This window comes from Natrix helvetica (assembly GCF_964273705.1).
Source record: "Natrix helvetica genome assembly, chromosome: 7".
Taxonomy (NCBI): Eukaryota; Metazoa; Chordata; class Lepidosauria; order Squamata; family Natricidae; genus Natrix; species Natrix helvetica.
The window spans coordinates 12740225-12754884 of record NC_138558.1 but is presented as its reverse complement, the minus strand read 5'-3'; the positions used below and the strand labels follow the sequence as shown (position 1 = coordinate 12754884).

General features: G+C 41.7%; 1 protein-coding gene across 2 annotated transcripts in view; it reads right to left on the bottom strand.

The window, feature by feature from the left end:
- The window catches only part of ARHGAP24 (Rho GTPase activating protein 24), a 446035-nt gene that overhangs the window by 268938 nt on the left and 162437 nt on the right, over window positions 1-14660 (bottom strand). For both annotated transcript variants that reach the window (XM_081959210.1, XM_081959211.1), the window contains exon 3: window positions 6859-6946. In XM_081959210.1, the coding sequence (XP_081815336.1) occupies window positions 6859-6946 (88 nt within the window). The remainder of the gene's footprint in view (window positions 1-6858; window positions 6947-14660) is intronic.

Here is a 14660-nt window from a genome sequence, read left to right as displayed (position 1 = left end):
AGAGTTCACTGCATTCTTTAAATCCTTTGAAATCAACACAGCCAATTATATGAATGACCTACGACCACTGATTTCAGTGGGACTAAAACTGAGATTTTATATTCCTACAGCTAAACCATCAGTTTAAAAACCTAAGTTTTGAAACAATGAGTGCCTTGAAACTCTGAGATATTAACATGGATAGGAAGTAAAATCTGCATTTATATTCATGGGGGGGGGGGGGGAGACAAAATAATTTATACTGCTAATTAAAAATGTAAATCCAATACAATTCCATAAACATATTTCAGTGTATCAGAACAACTGTATTCCTTTTTGCCAGATTTTTTTTTTATTTCTGGATTTAAATACCGTGCGACACCCACTTGCATTCTCCAAATAATTTAAATGTATTGCCAATAAATAAACTAGAAAAAAGAAATGTTTTGGATACTGGCCACAGATTTGACATACAAATAGAAGTTTGTCGCCAGCTGCTTTTAGAATGATAAGAGAAACATAGTTGTATACATAATGCAGACTTGGAGAAACAACCAGTTTCAACGATCAGCAAAAACAATATATTGTGATATATTGGTTAATATGAAGTCTTTGTTCCTATATGCCAGCACAGTCAAATTCTAATGCGCTCATATTTGAGGGCCTGCAATGGCTCTCAGTGGGATATCATTTCTTCCCACTCCCCCATTTCTCTGAACAGCTATGACATATTGTTACAGGTAGTCCTCAACTTACTACAAGTGACTATCAAGCACAGGAAAACAGGACTCCAGGCAGTACAAACGAATATAGGTTTATTCTAACCATAGCCTGAACGACTGAGAATCTCCATACACATTCAGCATTTTAGTAACACCATTTGTATCCGTTTTCAATCCTTTAGGAAACGATGATTACAAGGATTGTTTCCATTCTCTAATTCAATGCATGCATTCTTGGGAATAAGGCTCGCACATAGAAAGTTATGTAATCTGTATGCCAACGTAGACGTGGGTGGAGAAAGTTGAACAAGGCCAAGTGTTTATATCTATTCTTCAGGACAACAATAAGCAAACCCCTCTGACTAAATTCTCTGTCCTTCGGCCGCATCCATTAACATTTAGCCACGGATTCCATTGTAAATCATCCCACACTGGTCCAATGTTGCATTGCGAAAATATTTTCATGCCTCAAATGTCTTGCTTTTTAAATCCGGAGAGAGAAAACCTCTGCATTATTATGTGTTGGATGAGTCTTTGCCAAGATTACAAGAGAGCTTCCTTGCATATAAACAAAACAACAGCCAAATAGGGTGGGTGTTACAGAAATCAGAATTATATTCCCACTTGATGAATTCAGTGGGGCCAAGGCTGCATGCCTAATTACAGGAGACTAATCTTGCTAAACTCAATGAACAAATATTGTGTTAAATAATTGCCTGGCAATTCAGGTCCTCTCTTGTAATTAGCTTAAAATTGCAATGCGGTGGAGGTGGAGGGGATTTTTCTTTTAAAAAGGGGGGTGACACTTACAGGCATTAGGGTGCTTACCAGCAGGTAGAGCAATACCACTGCAAAAACAATTGGCAGGAAATGGGTTAAAGCAGACCAGTTGCTTCTCTGCCACACCTTTTCAGGATTCTCCCTAAATGTTAATTTTCTAGAGAACGTGCATAGCAGTCCTACCAAAACAGGAATTAAAAGTTACAAATGCAGCATTTTCAATGTTTGCAAAATTGTCTCCCTACCTCAGAACTAAAATACTTTCTCATCTCATGTCTATGGAGATTCTCAGCCATCCAGGTCATGGTTGTCCCAAAGGTGCTTTTTCAAGAGGCAACTGGACCGTCAGGATTTTCTTTGAAGATGTTCCACTTCTCATCCAAGATATACCATATTTTTCGGAGTATAAGACGCACCTTTTTCCCTCAAAAAAGAGGCTGAAAATTTGGGTGCGTCTTATACACTGAATACAGGATTTTTGCCTCCCAAAACCCACCCCCCTTCACCAAAATGGCCGTACATAGCCTTTAGGAGGCTTTCAGAGTACTCCTGGGTGCTGGGGAGGGCAGAAATGAGTGAAAAACAGGCTGTTTTTTGCTCAATTTTGCCCCCCCCCCAACCCCCAAGAGCACTATAAGCTGCCTAAACACTATGCATGCCCTTTTGGGGGGGGGGGGGAAACAGGCCCGTTTTTGCAAAAAATGGGCCATTTTTGGGAGGTCTTCAGAGTACAAAAACTTTTTTAAAAAAAATTGCCTCTTCTAAATCTTGGTGCGTCTTACACTCTGAAAAATAAGGTGTTTTGAAAGATACTTCTTGGATGAGAAGCAAAACATCTTCAAAGAAAAACCAGAAAATCCAATTGCCTCTTGAAAAAGCACCTTTGTAGTTCTCATTTCATCCACTCCTGGAAGTTTGTGAATTGTTTCCAGTAAGTTGTATGTTGCAATGAGAACATATCAGGCAACGTCAACTGAAGCATTCTAGAGAACCAGATTTAAGATCACCTTCTAGGGTCACCAGAAGGCAACAAAGAAATCCAGGTTTACACATCTCTGTGACACCATTTATGGTCAACCAAATGATCTGCAGTCCAAGTAGCCCCAGTAGCCCCCATTCCTCCTAAGAATCAGTGATTCCAGAAAGTCAGAAAGTCATATAGCCATTTCTTCCAACTCAATTCTTAGCAAAAAAAAAAAAAATCTGCTTTCTTTCTTCGTAATATTCTGCCCAAGGTGGCTGATGGTCAGTTTCCGAAAGATCTCCTGTATGGAGAATTAGTGCAGGGAAAGCACCCCAGAGGGAGACCATAGCTGCGATACAAGGATATCTGCAAGAAGGATCTAAAGGCTTTGGGAATGCACATTAACAGCTGGGGAAACCTGGACTTCTGATCGTTCAGCTTGGAGGCTAAAGACGCAGCATGGCCTTCTCCAATTCGAAGAGACACTTGTTCGGCAGGCTGAGGCAAAGAGGCAGTCCCGGAACCAGAGAAATCTGGGAGCTGAGCAAGGGACAGAATGTATCTGCCCTCAGTATGGAAGGGATCGCCACTCCCAAATTGGACTTTTTAGTTACACCAGATGCTGCTTTAGGACCTCTTCCCAGAGCACGATGCATTAGTCTTTTGAGACTGAAGAATACCCATGACTTATTGGGTACTAACTTTTTGCAAGCATGCTTTTGTGCTGATCATCTTGCTGATGATCATCTGCACTGGACTGATCTAGAGGTGGTATTCAGCAGGTTCTGACTAGTTCTGGAGAACCGGTAGTGGAAATTTTGAGTAGTTCGGAGAACCGGTAAATACCACCTCTGACTGGCCATCTATTCTCTGCCTCCCGAGTCACAGTTGATCGGGAGGGAATGGAGATTTTACAGTATCCTTTCCCTGCCACGCCTACCAAGCCATGCCCACCAAGCCACACCCACAAAACCGGTAGTAAAAAAAATTGAATCCCATCAGTGGACTGATTCACTAGTAGTAACTTTGCATAGGAAATGAATTTCTCATGATCAAGAAGAGGAATCCCCAATGTTTAGTGCTAGTGGGCACCACTCATGTAAATCCTCTTGCAAATGATTGTTAGGGTTCTTATCTATTCGCAAAATGGGACTATTGCTGAAGCAGGGATATAACGAAGTGTGGAGCGTTGATTTATCAGAATGCAACCCACCAAATCTTGGCGCCTCATCTCTTGAAAGATGCCTGCACATAACTCCCTGCTTGTGGTTGATCTTTTTCCAGGCAGGTGAGCTTGCTATCAAATAAAGTTCAAGGCTCCAATCACCTTTCCTTCTAATTTTCTGTTGGGTTAACTTGAGGTCAGGAAGCATCCTTGCCAATAAAGTTGAGTCTGGATGGGGGGGAGGGGAGGTCAGAGAGCTTATGGGCACCAAAAGAATTGTCTACAGGCATATTTATGTTGCTGGATGCCACAGGGAAGAACTAAGACCTAGTAACTGTCAAAGGAGAGCAAAAAGTTTTCGCAGAACAGGAAGTAGAATATGAAAAATTGTATTTCCCTGCTGAGCATTAAAAATGAGAAAAAGCCTGCATTACTTGAGATGAATGGGACCAATTTCTTTACTGTCTTTTTGTTCTTTTGTTCCTTCAATTTTTATATGCTGCTTTCCTTCTGGACCAATAGATCTGCCAAAGACAAGTGAGAAAATCCTCTTTCCCACAAATTGCCAGTGTGCGAAGCCACAGGGACAAGCGTAGGACAAAAATAAGGTACTTGGGCATTCTTGGCACCTTGCAAATATTTTAATTCTTGTTGAAGTAGGCACGGCTTTGATTCTGGTAAATGAATACATGAATATGGATTGTTGCCATAGACCCTGAGGAAGCTGCCTAGAGCGGAGGGCAGCAGAGTTGGACAGTGAGGAAGTTGGGGAAGAACATGGGCCAGTCCTGGGGGCTGAAGAAAGCTCAGAAGAGGGCTCTGCATCAGAGGCAGAGGGGGAGCTAGACAGCAGTGAGGCAGAGGAACAGTTCCCAGTGTGCGCATGCGCTGAGCTGCCAGAAGACAAGAACAATTAAGAAAGCAGGGTCGACTTCGCCCCTCCAATAGGAAACAAAAGAGGAGCGAATGGAAACTTTTGCAGGAAACAATTAGTTCCTTCGGTTGTTTCAAGAGTGGAAAGTTATGTTTGTGACTATAAGAGACTCTGTGCCAAGTGTTGCCTTGCCCCGCGTTTGGAAACTAGTTATCTGGCAGCTCGCCAAGCGAGATAAGGTTTATGTTGATAAATATTCCTCTGAAAGACTGTTTGCTAAAGCCTTTCTGACTGTGAATGAAAGGAATTCACAGTAGTGTAAATAAAAGTGGTTTTGCCAGGACCCAGACTCTGCTTCATGGTTGTTAAGGAAGCCTAGGTCAGGACAGGCACTTGAGCAGAAGGCACGTGTGTGCGTCCGCAAGACTCCATTTGTAGAAATGGAGCTCCGCAAGTGAGGGCCCTCCGCTCACATGAGTGGAGCTTTGCACACGACCATAAGAGTCCTCCGCTCGCATGAGATGAGCGCCACATGCAAGCAAAAGGGCACACCACTCACGTAAGTGGAGCTTTGGGCGTGCATGCTTCACCAATGCTTGTGCAAGTGGACCTTTGCTTGCCCATTGCTTGTGCAGCTCAGCTGGGAGCGAACCGGTTCGCTCCGACTTTGAAGTGGGCCCCCCCGCCCCTGCACTATACTCACCTATATTTCCTCCTCCGAAGCTCAGCTTATCGGCACGGCAGAGTGGATTGCCTTCAAAAAGAGTGGTTTTCCTCACCAGAAGTAATGCGGAAGGTGAGTGTTCTGTAAACTTTGCACGTGTGAGCAGCGAACTGGTTGTTAAACAGGTAGGATCCTGTTCTGTCCCGTGATTACAATGAATATGCAGACCCAGGCTTGGCTATCTGCCACGACTAATTACATAGATAAAGCCAACCCTTGGCTAGGAGCCTAGAACGCTATCTTCACAAACACAAGATAACACCTTCAGAAGGCTTTCGCAATGGCTTGAATATGGACTGTTGTCTCCTGCAAAGAGTCCCCTCCCTTCGCTCCACTTATAAACTCTTTGGGAGGGGCCACACCCTTAACCAACTGTCCCTACTTCCTTCTATGATGTCTTCTCCACAGCTGTTCCTGTCTCCTATCAATTCAACGTCTACCCACATCAGGGACAACCTCCCTCTGTTCTTCCTCACTGCTCCCTGACTCAGATGCCACCTGGTGGCCAAAAAGCTTCTCTAGTTCCTGCTCTGACTCCAAACACCCTCCAGAGTCTTCCTCATCCTCCAGAGCAATCCCATAATGGTCTGAGCTATCAGAGTCCACCAACAACTCAGCCGGCCGCTGCTGGACCACAACAGGATCCCACTCCTGGATATTCTCTAATAATAACACACCAAGCCTTTCAAGCGATCTGTGTGTTTATTTGGTGCTTTTGAGTCAGTTTTTAATCTCTGGGGACCACCTAGATTAGCCCTTGCAGTTCTCTTGGCAAGATTTCATAAGTACCGTATTTTTCAGAGTATAAGGCGCACCTTTTTCCCTCAAAAAAGAGGCTGAAAATCTGGGTGCGTCTTAGACATTGGATATAACATTTTTTTGCCTCCCGAAACCTCACCCCCTTCACCAAAATGGCCGTGCATAGCCTTTAGGAGGTTTATACAGTGCTCCTGGGTGCTGCCGGGGACAGAAATGATGGAAAAATGGGCCATTTTTTGCTCAATCCCCCCCCCCCCCGCCGTAGCACTCTATAAGCCTTCTAAAGGCTATTCATGCCTTTTTTTTGAAAAGAAACAGGCCCGTTTTCACAAAGGTCTGCAGAGTGCAAAACCTTTTTTTTAAAATGTGCCTCTTCAAAATCTTGGTGCGTCTTATATTCCGGTGCATCATATACTCCAAAAAATATGGTAGTTTGCCATTGCCTGCTTCCTAGGGCTGATAAAGAATGATTGGCTCCAAGTCACCTAGCTGGCTTCATGCCGAAGATAGAATTAAAACTCCCAGTTTCCTGGTTTCTAGCCTGGTGTCTTAACCACTACACTAAACTAGATCTCTTCTATTTATTTACTGATAAGAAATGACTCAAAAACAAGAGTGCACAGTTCTAAACACATGCACCAATAAAATACTAACCTTTAAAAAGAGTTGCTTTTTTAATCCTGAAGTTTAAAAAAAAAACTGTTTAAAGAAACCAGGCCACTATGTTGATTGGTAACACTATCATTTGTAAAAATGTCTGAACCCCCTGTTATAAAATTTATAACATTGAATTATTGATATTCTTCAAGCTATAAACCAGGATGAACACGGCGTAGGCATTAGACAATCAATAAACACCGTAAAAGATTCACAGTGAATAAAGAAACTTACCTGCAACCACTTCGAAAAGGAACTTTCCTGGGTTTTCATCGCTGGAAGGATGCTCAATCACACGATTTCCAGGTAAGAATATGGTACCCTGAAACATAAAATTTGGAGAAAGGACAAGATGGTTTTTTTTTAGATAAAAGGAAAAAAATTGGGGACACGCTTCCCCCAACCAGGTCTCAAATAAGATCATTCACTAGGTAGGACAAGGAGCATTTTCTCCCCCCCCCCCCCAAAAAAAAAGTCTTTTATTTTTTAATACAATTTTTACACATATTATCAAAACAAAGTGTTGATCGGATCTTCCCTTTTACGTCCTCTCCTTTACATAATCCATTATACTTCATAGCTTGGTTTCCACTTTCAGCCAAATTATTTTCTTCCATTATTTTCCATTTTTTAAATACTTATTTTTTCTTAATACATAAACAAGATCTTCAATTGCCCCTTCAAAAATTGCACCACATTATCGTTTCATATTTCTCTATTGGTCTACTTTACTATAAACAATATATATCCTCTTGTTACGTTTTGACATAGCATTTCTTTCAATTCTTTCTACAATTAACAATATAGTATACCTTCTTAATTAGTTGCATAACAATACCAATCATATTACTATCCCCTTTGATCTACTAATCCTACTCTTTTCCTCCTTCTTCCTCTTTTATTCATTTTCTCTTGGGCTCTCACAAATTGCACTTTTAATCATTTTTCTTCTTCTCCCCCTTTCTCCTAACTTCTTCTTTTTCTTTTCCCTGGTTTTGTGGTTGTAGTATCTTTTCTTCAGAGTATTTTTATTTAATTATTATTATGGTACTTTTCCCCAGGGGTTTCCCTGTTCTCCTCCCTTTCTTACTATCTTGTGGTTTCTTTTGGGGGGGATCTCCCCCTTTGGACAAGGAACATTTTCTCTTTCCTCTAATAAAAAGAACCAGATAAACAGTTCTTGTGAAGGCACTTTGTCGCTTTTCTCCCTATCTCAAAAGTCTTGTGAAGGTTGGAGACTGGACAGTAATTGCCTGATCCATGAAAGCCTCTTTCAAGATGGATGGCATTATTCCCCTCTCAAGAGTGACAACCTTATGGGTACAGCTTGTCCTGCTTCCTCCAGGCAAAATTTAGGAGGTGACAGAGGTCATTCCAAAAAAAGAACTGAGAGAGACCCAACCCAGAAGGAAGGATAAAGGTTCTGACAGTGAGAACAGTTAATCAATGGAGCAGTTTGCCACTCAGAGTTGTGGGTTCTCCATCACTGAAGGTTTTCAAAAATAAATTGGACAATAAATTGGATCCTGGATTTGACCAGGATGGTATAAGACTGTGATGGCGAGCCTATGGCACGCGTGCCACAGGTGGCATGCTGAGCCTTCTCTGTGGGCACACGAGCCATCGCCCTAGCTGAGTTCCATCACGCATACGCCTCCTACCAGCTAGCTGATTTTCAAGTCTCTGCTGTGCATGTGCGTGAAGTGGGGTACATGCAGGAGATGTGTGCGCATGCAGGGGGGTCATGTGCGCACGTACAGGGGTGTCATGTGCACATGTAAGGAGGAAGGGGTGGAGCACAGCGGGGTGCAGTGTGCCCCTCCTGCGGCCCGTTTTTGGTCCCAGGAGGCTGCAGGGGGGCCTACTAGGTCCAAAACAGGGCACAGGGAGTCACAAGCACGCATGGGGGAGCAAAGGAAAACATGGGAGGGTTGCACGCGCATGCAGCAGGGCATGGGGTGCGTTGCGCACGCTTTTGGCACGTGACAACAAAAAAGTTAACCATCACTGGTATAAGATCTCCTCCCTTGAGCAGGGATTGGATTAGAATACTTCTGAGGTCCATTCCACCCCTGTGATTCTATGTTCTATTTTCTCTAAGAGCTGTGGGGGCCCAGTGGTTAGATTCAGATAGTTGGGGGCAAGATGCTGACTCTGAAAAACCGCTTAGAGAGGGCTGCAAAGCACTGTGAAGCGGTATATAAGTCTAAGTGCTATTGTTGAATTTTATTTCATGGTACTCTGCAGATCAAAATCCATCTCAGGTAATGTGGCAACAGGATGCCATAGCGCTGGATTCAGCCCAGAAAGAATCAAGACAGGCAAACTGGAACAACTTTAGCAGCAAAACGCTGTGCTTCCAACAGAGTGAACCTCCCAAGGTTGCCAAAAGCCCCCTAACCAGGGGTGTGCTGCTGGGGGTTCGCAGAGGTTCAGGAGAACCTCTAGCTAAGATTCTGTGCAGTTCAGAGAACCCCCAAATCCTACTACTGTCTGGCGCTGCCCACCCTGCCCCTCCCAAGAGTCCCCACGCAGCCCATTTTGGATGCAGGTAAATGCAGGGCATGTGCAAAGGCTCGGGGAGGGCAAAAAACGGGCCTACCGGAAGTTCAGGAAGGCCGGAAACAGGTAGGTTTCCATCCTCCAGAGGGCCTCCGGAGCCTGGGGAGGTCGTTTTTGCCCTCCCGGAGACTCGATGAAAACCTCCGGAGCCTGGGGAGGGCAAAAACACCCCCCCCCCAACCATGGTGCAAGAGGTCAACTAGACCACACCCACCATGGCCACATCCCCCCAGCAACCTCTTGCTAAATTTTTTGAAGTCCACTCCTACCCCTAACCCACTAAAAGTATTGTCAGTGATACATCACTAGTAAAAAGCAAATACAACTTACAATGAAATTGATTTGGCTTGATCTCTATTTACTGTCTCTGCTCACAGTTCACATTTAACCACAGCTTTTGCAAAGACACAGTCGCCTGGCTCATTGTTTTATCCATGGGGGACAAAATCATGTTTGACCTCTGTTAAGTATAACTCTTAAGGAAGCGTAACCGAAACTTTAATGTACAAATTACATCCAGCTAATAATCCCCTTCTGCGGCCAATCCTCATAGTTTTGATTTTCAGAGTTAAAAAAATAAAAATAAAAAGTCTCCTAAAAAAATCTCCTAGGCATAATACCGGAGGAATATAAGAAAGATGTGCTCTATCTAATTATACATGTATTAACTGTGGCGTATATAACTTCTGTGCAGTATTGGAAAAAAGACGCCATCAGAGTTAGATATATTTAGGAAAAGTTTCGCCTGTGAGGAAGAAGAGAGGCTCACCCTCGAACTAAAAAATAAAGGGGAATCGGAATATTATGGAGTTTGGAACAGATTTTATTATTGGTATAAGACAAAGTGACAAGACTGGTACAAACTATAAATAATGTTACTGGATAGAAGGACAGACAATGTATTAGTAGGCTAATAGTTATTGGATGAGATTATCTGTATATAATGTGATTGTATGGTCACTAGGACCTCACGGTGCTGCACTGTTTTAAATGTAAAAACAATAAAAATATACTTTTAAAAAATCTCCATTGAAGTTAAGGAGATCATATTATGATTCACAGTTATTAGCTCTGTGTTTGGGGGGAGAGAGATAGGGAGGGAGGGAGGGAGAGAGAGAGAGAGAGAGAGAGACTGACTCTTTCAGGAATGCATGAAGTAGCTTAATATTTAAAGTTGACACAGTCCAACTATGCAGTGATGATGTTTCCCTATAAATACAGCTGAAACGGAAGCTGAGGCTCCATCTTGTTTGCTGATGATCGATCGGAGGCTTCTGCTTTCTCTGCCATCTGCAGGCCTGGGGCATCCAGAGTATAGATTTTTATTTTGACATCATTAATAGACATATTCTTCTGGCAAATGTTGTACAACGAGGCAATAGAGCCTGCACCGAGGGGAAGAAATATTTCTCTGCCTTGATACTTGATAAGTATCCAATTACTTAATTCCTTATTTTTCTCCTCCCCCAGAATTATTTTTTGAATTACAGACATAAGTATGCATTTTCTTTCTTTCTTTCTTTCTTTCTTTCTTTCTTTCTTTCTTTCTTTCTTTCTTTCTTTCTTTCTTTCTTTCCTATTTCTTTCGGGCTGTTTTTTGAAAGCAGACATTTTTTTGTTTTGTTTCTATGGCAGTTTACAATCTTTCATATTAATGTGAAAGGTTATGTGGTTTTTATTTGCAATTTTCTTACACACACACACACAAAACTGGCAAGCACATTTTCCTTACATATTCTTTACCCATCCTATGCATGTCTTTTTGTGTATGCATTTCCTTTTATGAACATGTTTTTCTATGCATCTTTAATGGAGAACTGTCTGAAAACCGGAGAGAAATTGGAGGGGGGGGGGGAATCAAGAAGATCAATTAAAATGAGGAGCAAAAAACCCCACTTCTCTCCCTTAAATCTGGCTTAGTAAAGCCAGACTTCTTCAATCTTCAGCATTATAATATTCAGTTGCAGGCCTGGATTTTTATTTATTTATTTATTGAGGTGGATTTGAAACAAAACTAGAGACTTGTTTCTTTTTTTCTAAATCCGTTTATCTTATCTTGTCCCTTCTAATTACTTTATCTTCCATTATCAGCAGGAGCTGTCTTTATTTTCAGATTTCACCAGGTTTTACACATTGCCATTCAGTTCTAATCTTTAAAATAAATGTATCTGTCTGGAATGGAATCTGAATTGGGGGTAGGGATGTGGGGGGGGAGGGGTGTGTGTGGATTTACAGCATGAAGTATTTGGGTAAGAACTACTAAAATGTTTACCAGTGAGACCATGGCTGAATCAGAAGAAGAAGATAAGCAAATGTGATATTGGTGGAACCATGAAACAAAGTCTACAAAGCAATGGGTGGCTTAACTAATTGCCTGAATAATTAAATCCTCATGAATGTGCAGTCTCTGGGGACTAGAAGGTTGAATTGGATTTTGCACGGTATGTCAAAGACCTCAGTCAAAAATTGAATGTCACTAAGACCAAGTAGTTCTGATTTAACAACCAGGGTCTAAAGCAGAGGTGTCAAACTCAAGGCCCACGGCCTGCATCCAGCCCACGGGGTCCTTAAATCTAGCCCACCAGGCCAGCCTGGGAATATCAAAGGACCAGCTTGTGGTGCCTCTGCTGCAGTGGTGGATTCCGGATCCAGTCGCAACCGGTATGCTGCGCATGGGTTTGGGCGTCCTAGTCGGGCATGCACGCTGCACACGCATGTGCACGCCACCGCCCTGTGACACTCAGCTGCTCGGCGTAGGTCGCACAGGCACCACATGCTGTGCGCGCGTGCACAATTGGCCCATTTGCGTCAAAAATGGTAAGGAACGTGGGCGGGCGGTGGGACAAATGAGCCACCATTCCGGTACGGTGGCTACTGCTCCCAGCTAACACCGGTATGCCTGTACTGGGCCGTACCGCTGAGAACCCACCACTGCTCTGCTGGCCAAACGGGCCATGCAGGGACCTCTCAGAGTCTTCATGCAGCCCATTTTTGGCTGGCAGAGGGCTGCTGGAGGCCAGGAAAGCCGAAAACAGACCACATGGGGGCCTCGCGTGGCCTCCATGCACCCTGTTTTGGCTGGCAAAGTGCTGCCTAAAATTAGACAGCCAGTCTAATAAATCATTTAAGCTTACAATTAAGTGTCAGCTATTACACTTACATTACAACGTTGCTCAACATTAATTAATAGCTACTGATTTTTAAAATATTCTCAACGCATTGTTTTGACTTCTGCTTTCACCATCAATCACATACAGTATTAATCACCAGCGAAGCTTCACTCTCTCTTGTTCCAATTGCACCGCAGTTGCTCGTGGCAACTGAAAAACGCACAAGATACCGTCTCCCCCTCAAAAGTCTTTCTTTCCTTTTTAAGAAAGATAAACAAACTTGGTGGTTTGAGCTGAAAACAAATAATTAAAAATGCTGAACTCTCACCACCAACGTATCAGGATGTAAGATTCTCAGTATAGGAAGCCTTACGACCACAATTGAACCTGAAATTTCTGTTGCTAAGTGAGACAGTGGTTAAGTGAGTTTTGGCCCATTTCACAGCCTTTCTTGCCGCCGTTGTTAAGTGAATCTCTGCCATTGTTAAGTTAATGATGCAGTCGTTAAGTGAATCTGGCTTCCTCATTGACTTTGCTGGTTAGAAGTTTGCAAAAAGGGATCCTGGAACATTGCAACTGTTGTAAATATTGGACCAATTGCCAAGCATCCAAATTTTGATCGCGCAATCATGGGGACGCGGCAACGGCTGCGTGAAAAACAACCATAAGTCACATTTTTCAGTGCACTTGGAACTTCAAAAGGTTACTAAACAAATGGTTGTAAGTCAAGGACTACCTGTATAAGTGATAAATAGCTAATAGAAAAGCTAAAGAGGGGAAGAAAATGGATAGCATGTAAAATTCCCCTACTCTTGAAAAAGAAGAAAGTAATGAATAGAACAGAATAGCATAGAAAGATACTAGATTGTGCAGAAATGGATAGATTGACATTGAAAATTAAACCGAAAAAAAGATGTAGAATATTATGAAACATGGAATCTATTTTACCAATGGTTGGGAAAAAGGGGTGGAGATTAAGAATGTAAATTTGCATTGTTAAGCAAATTAAATACCCAGACAATACGATGTTTATTAAGCACTAAGAAATCTATTAACAGAAAATCAATTTAATTTCCCCCCCCAAAATAGAATAGAATAGAATAACAGAGTTGGAAGGGACCCTGGAGGTCTTCTAGTCCAACCCTCTGCCTAGACAGGAAACCCTACATCTCTTCAGACAAATGGTTGTCCAATCTCTTCTTAAAAACTTCCAGTGTTGGAGCATTTACAACTTCTGGAGGCAAGTTGTTCCATTGATTAATGGTTCTAACTGTCAGGAAATTTCTCCTTAGTTCTAGGTTGCTTCTCTCCTTGATTAATTTCCATCCATTGCTTCTTGTCCTGCCCTCGGGTGCTTTGGAGAATAGCTTGACTCCCTCTTCTTTGTGGCAGCTCTTCCAATATTGGAACAGTGATATCATGTCCTTCTTTTCATTAATGGAACTAAGGAAGTTGACTAGGTGCAAGGCCAGCTGTTTCATAATAATCAAACGGTTGTTAAGAAAGGATCCATTCCAATACAATATTATTTTTGAATGTGTTCCTGACAGCACTTTGGATCTTCTCAGGCTACTAGAGATATTTTCTATTTTGCAGAAATTCTTTGGAAAAGCCCTTGAACCTGGCAGCCTGTCCACTGTTTTGCAAACTTTTAGTAGATCTAATGAAATTATTATCTGCTCCCCCATGAACTTTTCCCATGCTTTTACTTTTTGGGGTCCCTTCAAGTAAGTGGTGACTCCTGGAAAGTACTTGGACAAGTTCCCTGCAATTGAACTGATGATAGGTAGGTAGGTAGGTAGGTAGGTAGGTAGGTAGGTAGGTAGGTAGGTAGGTAGATAGATAGATAGATAGATAGATAGATAGATAGATAGATAGATAGATAGATAGATAGATAGATAGATAGATGATAGATAGATAATAGATAGATAGATGATAGATAAATAAGATAGATAGATAAATAATAGATAGATGATAGATAATAGATAGATAGATAGATAGATAGATAGATAGATAGATAGATAGATGATAGATAGATGATAAATAAGATAGATAGATAAATAATAGATAGATGATAGATGATAGATAGATAATAGATAGATGATAGATAGATAGATAGATAGATAGATGATAGATAGATAATAGATAGATAGATGATAGATAAATAAATAAGATAGATAGATAAATAATAGATAGATGATAGATAATAGATAATAGATAGATAGATAGATAGATAGATAGATAGATAGATGATAGATAGATAGATAGATAGATAGATAGATAGATAGATGATAGATAGATAGATGATAGATAGATAAATAATAGATAGATAGATGATAGATAAATAATATAGATAGATAAATA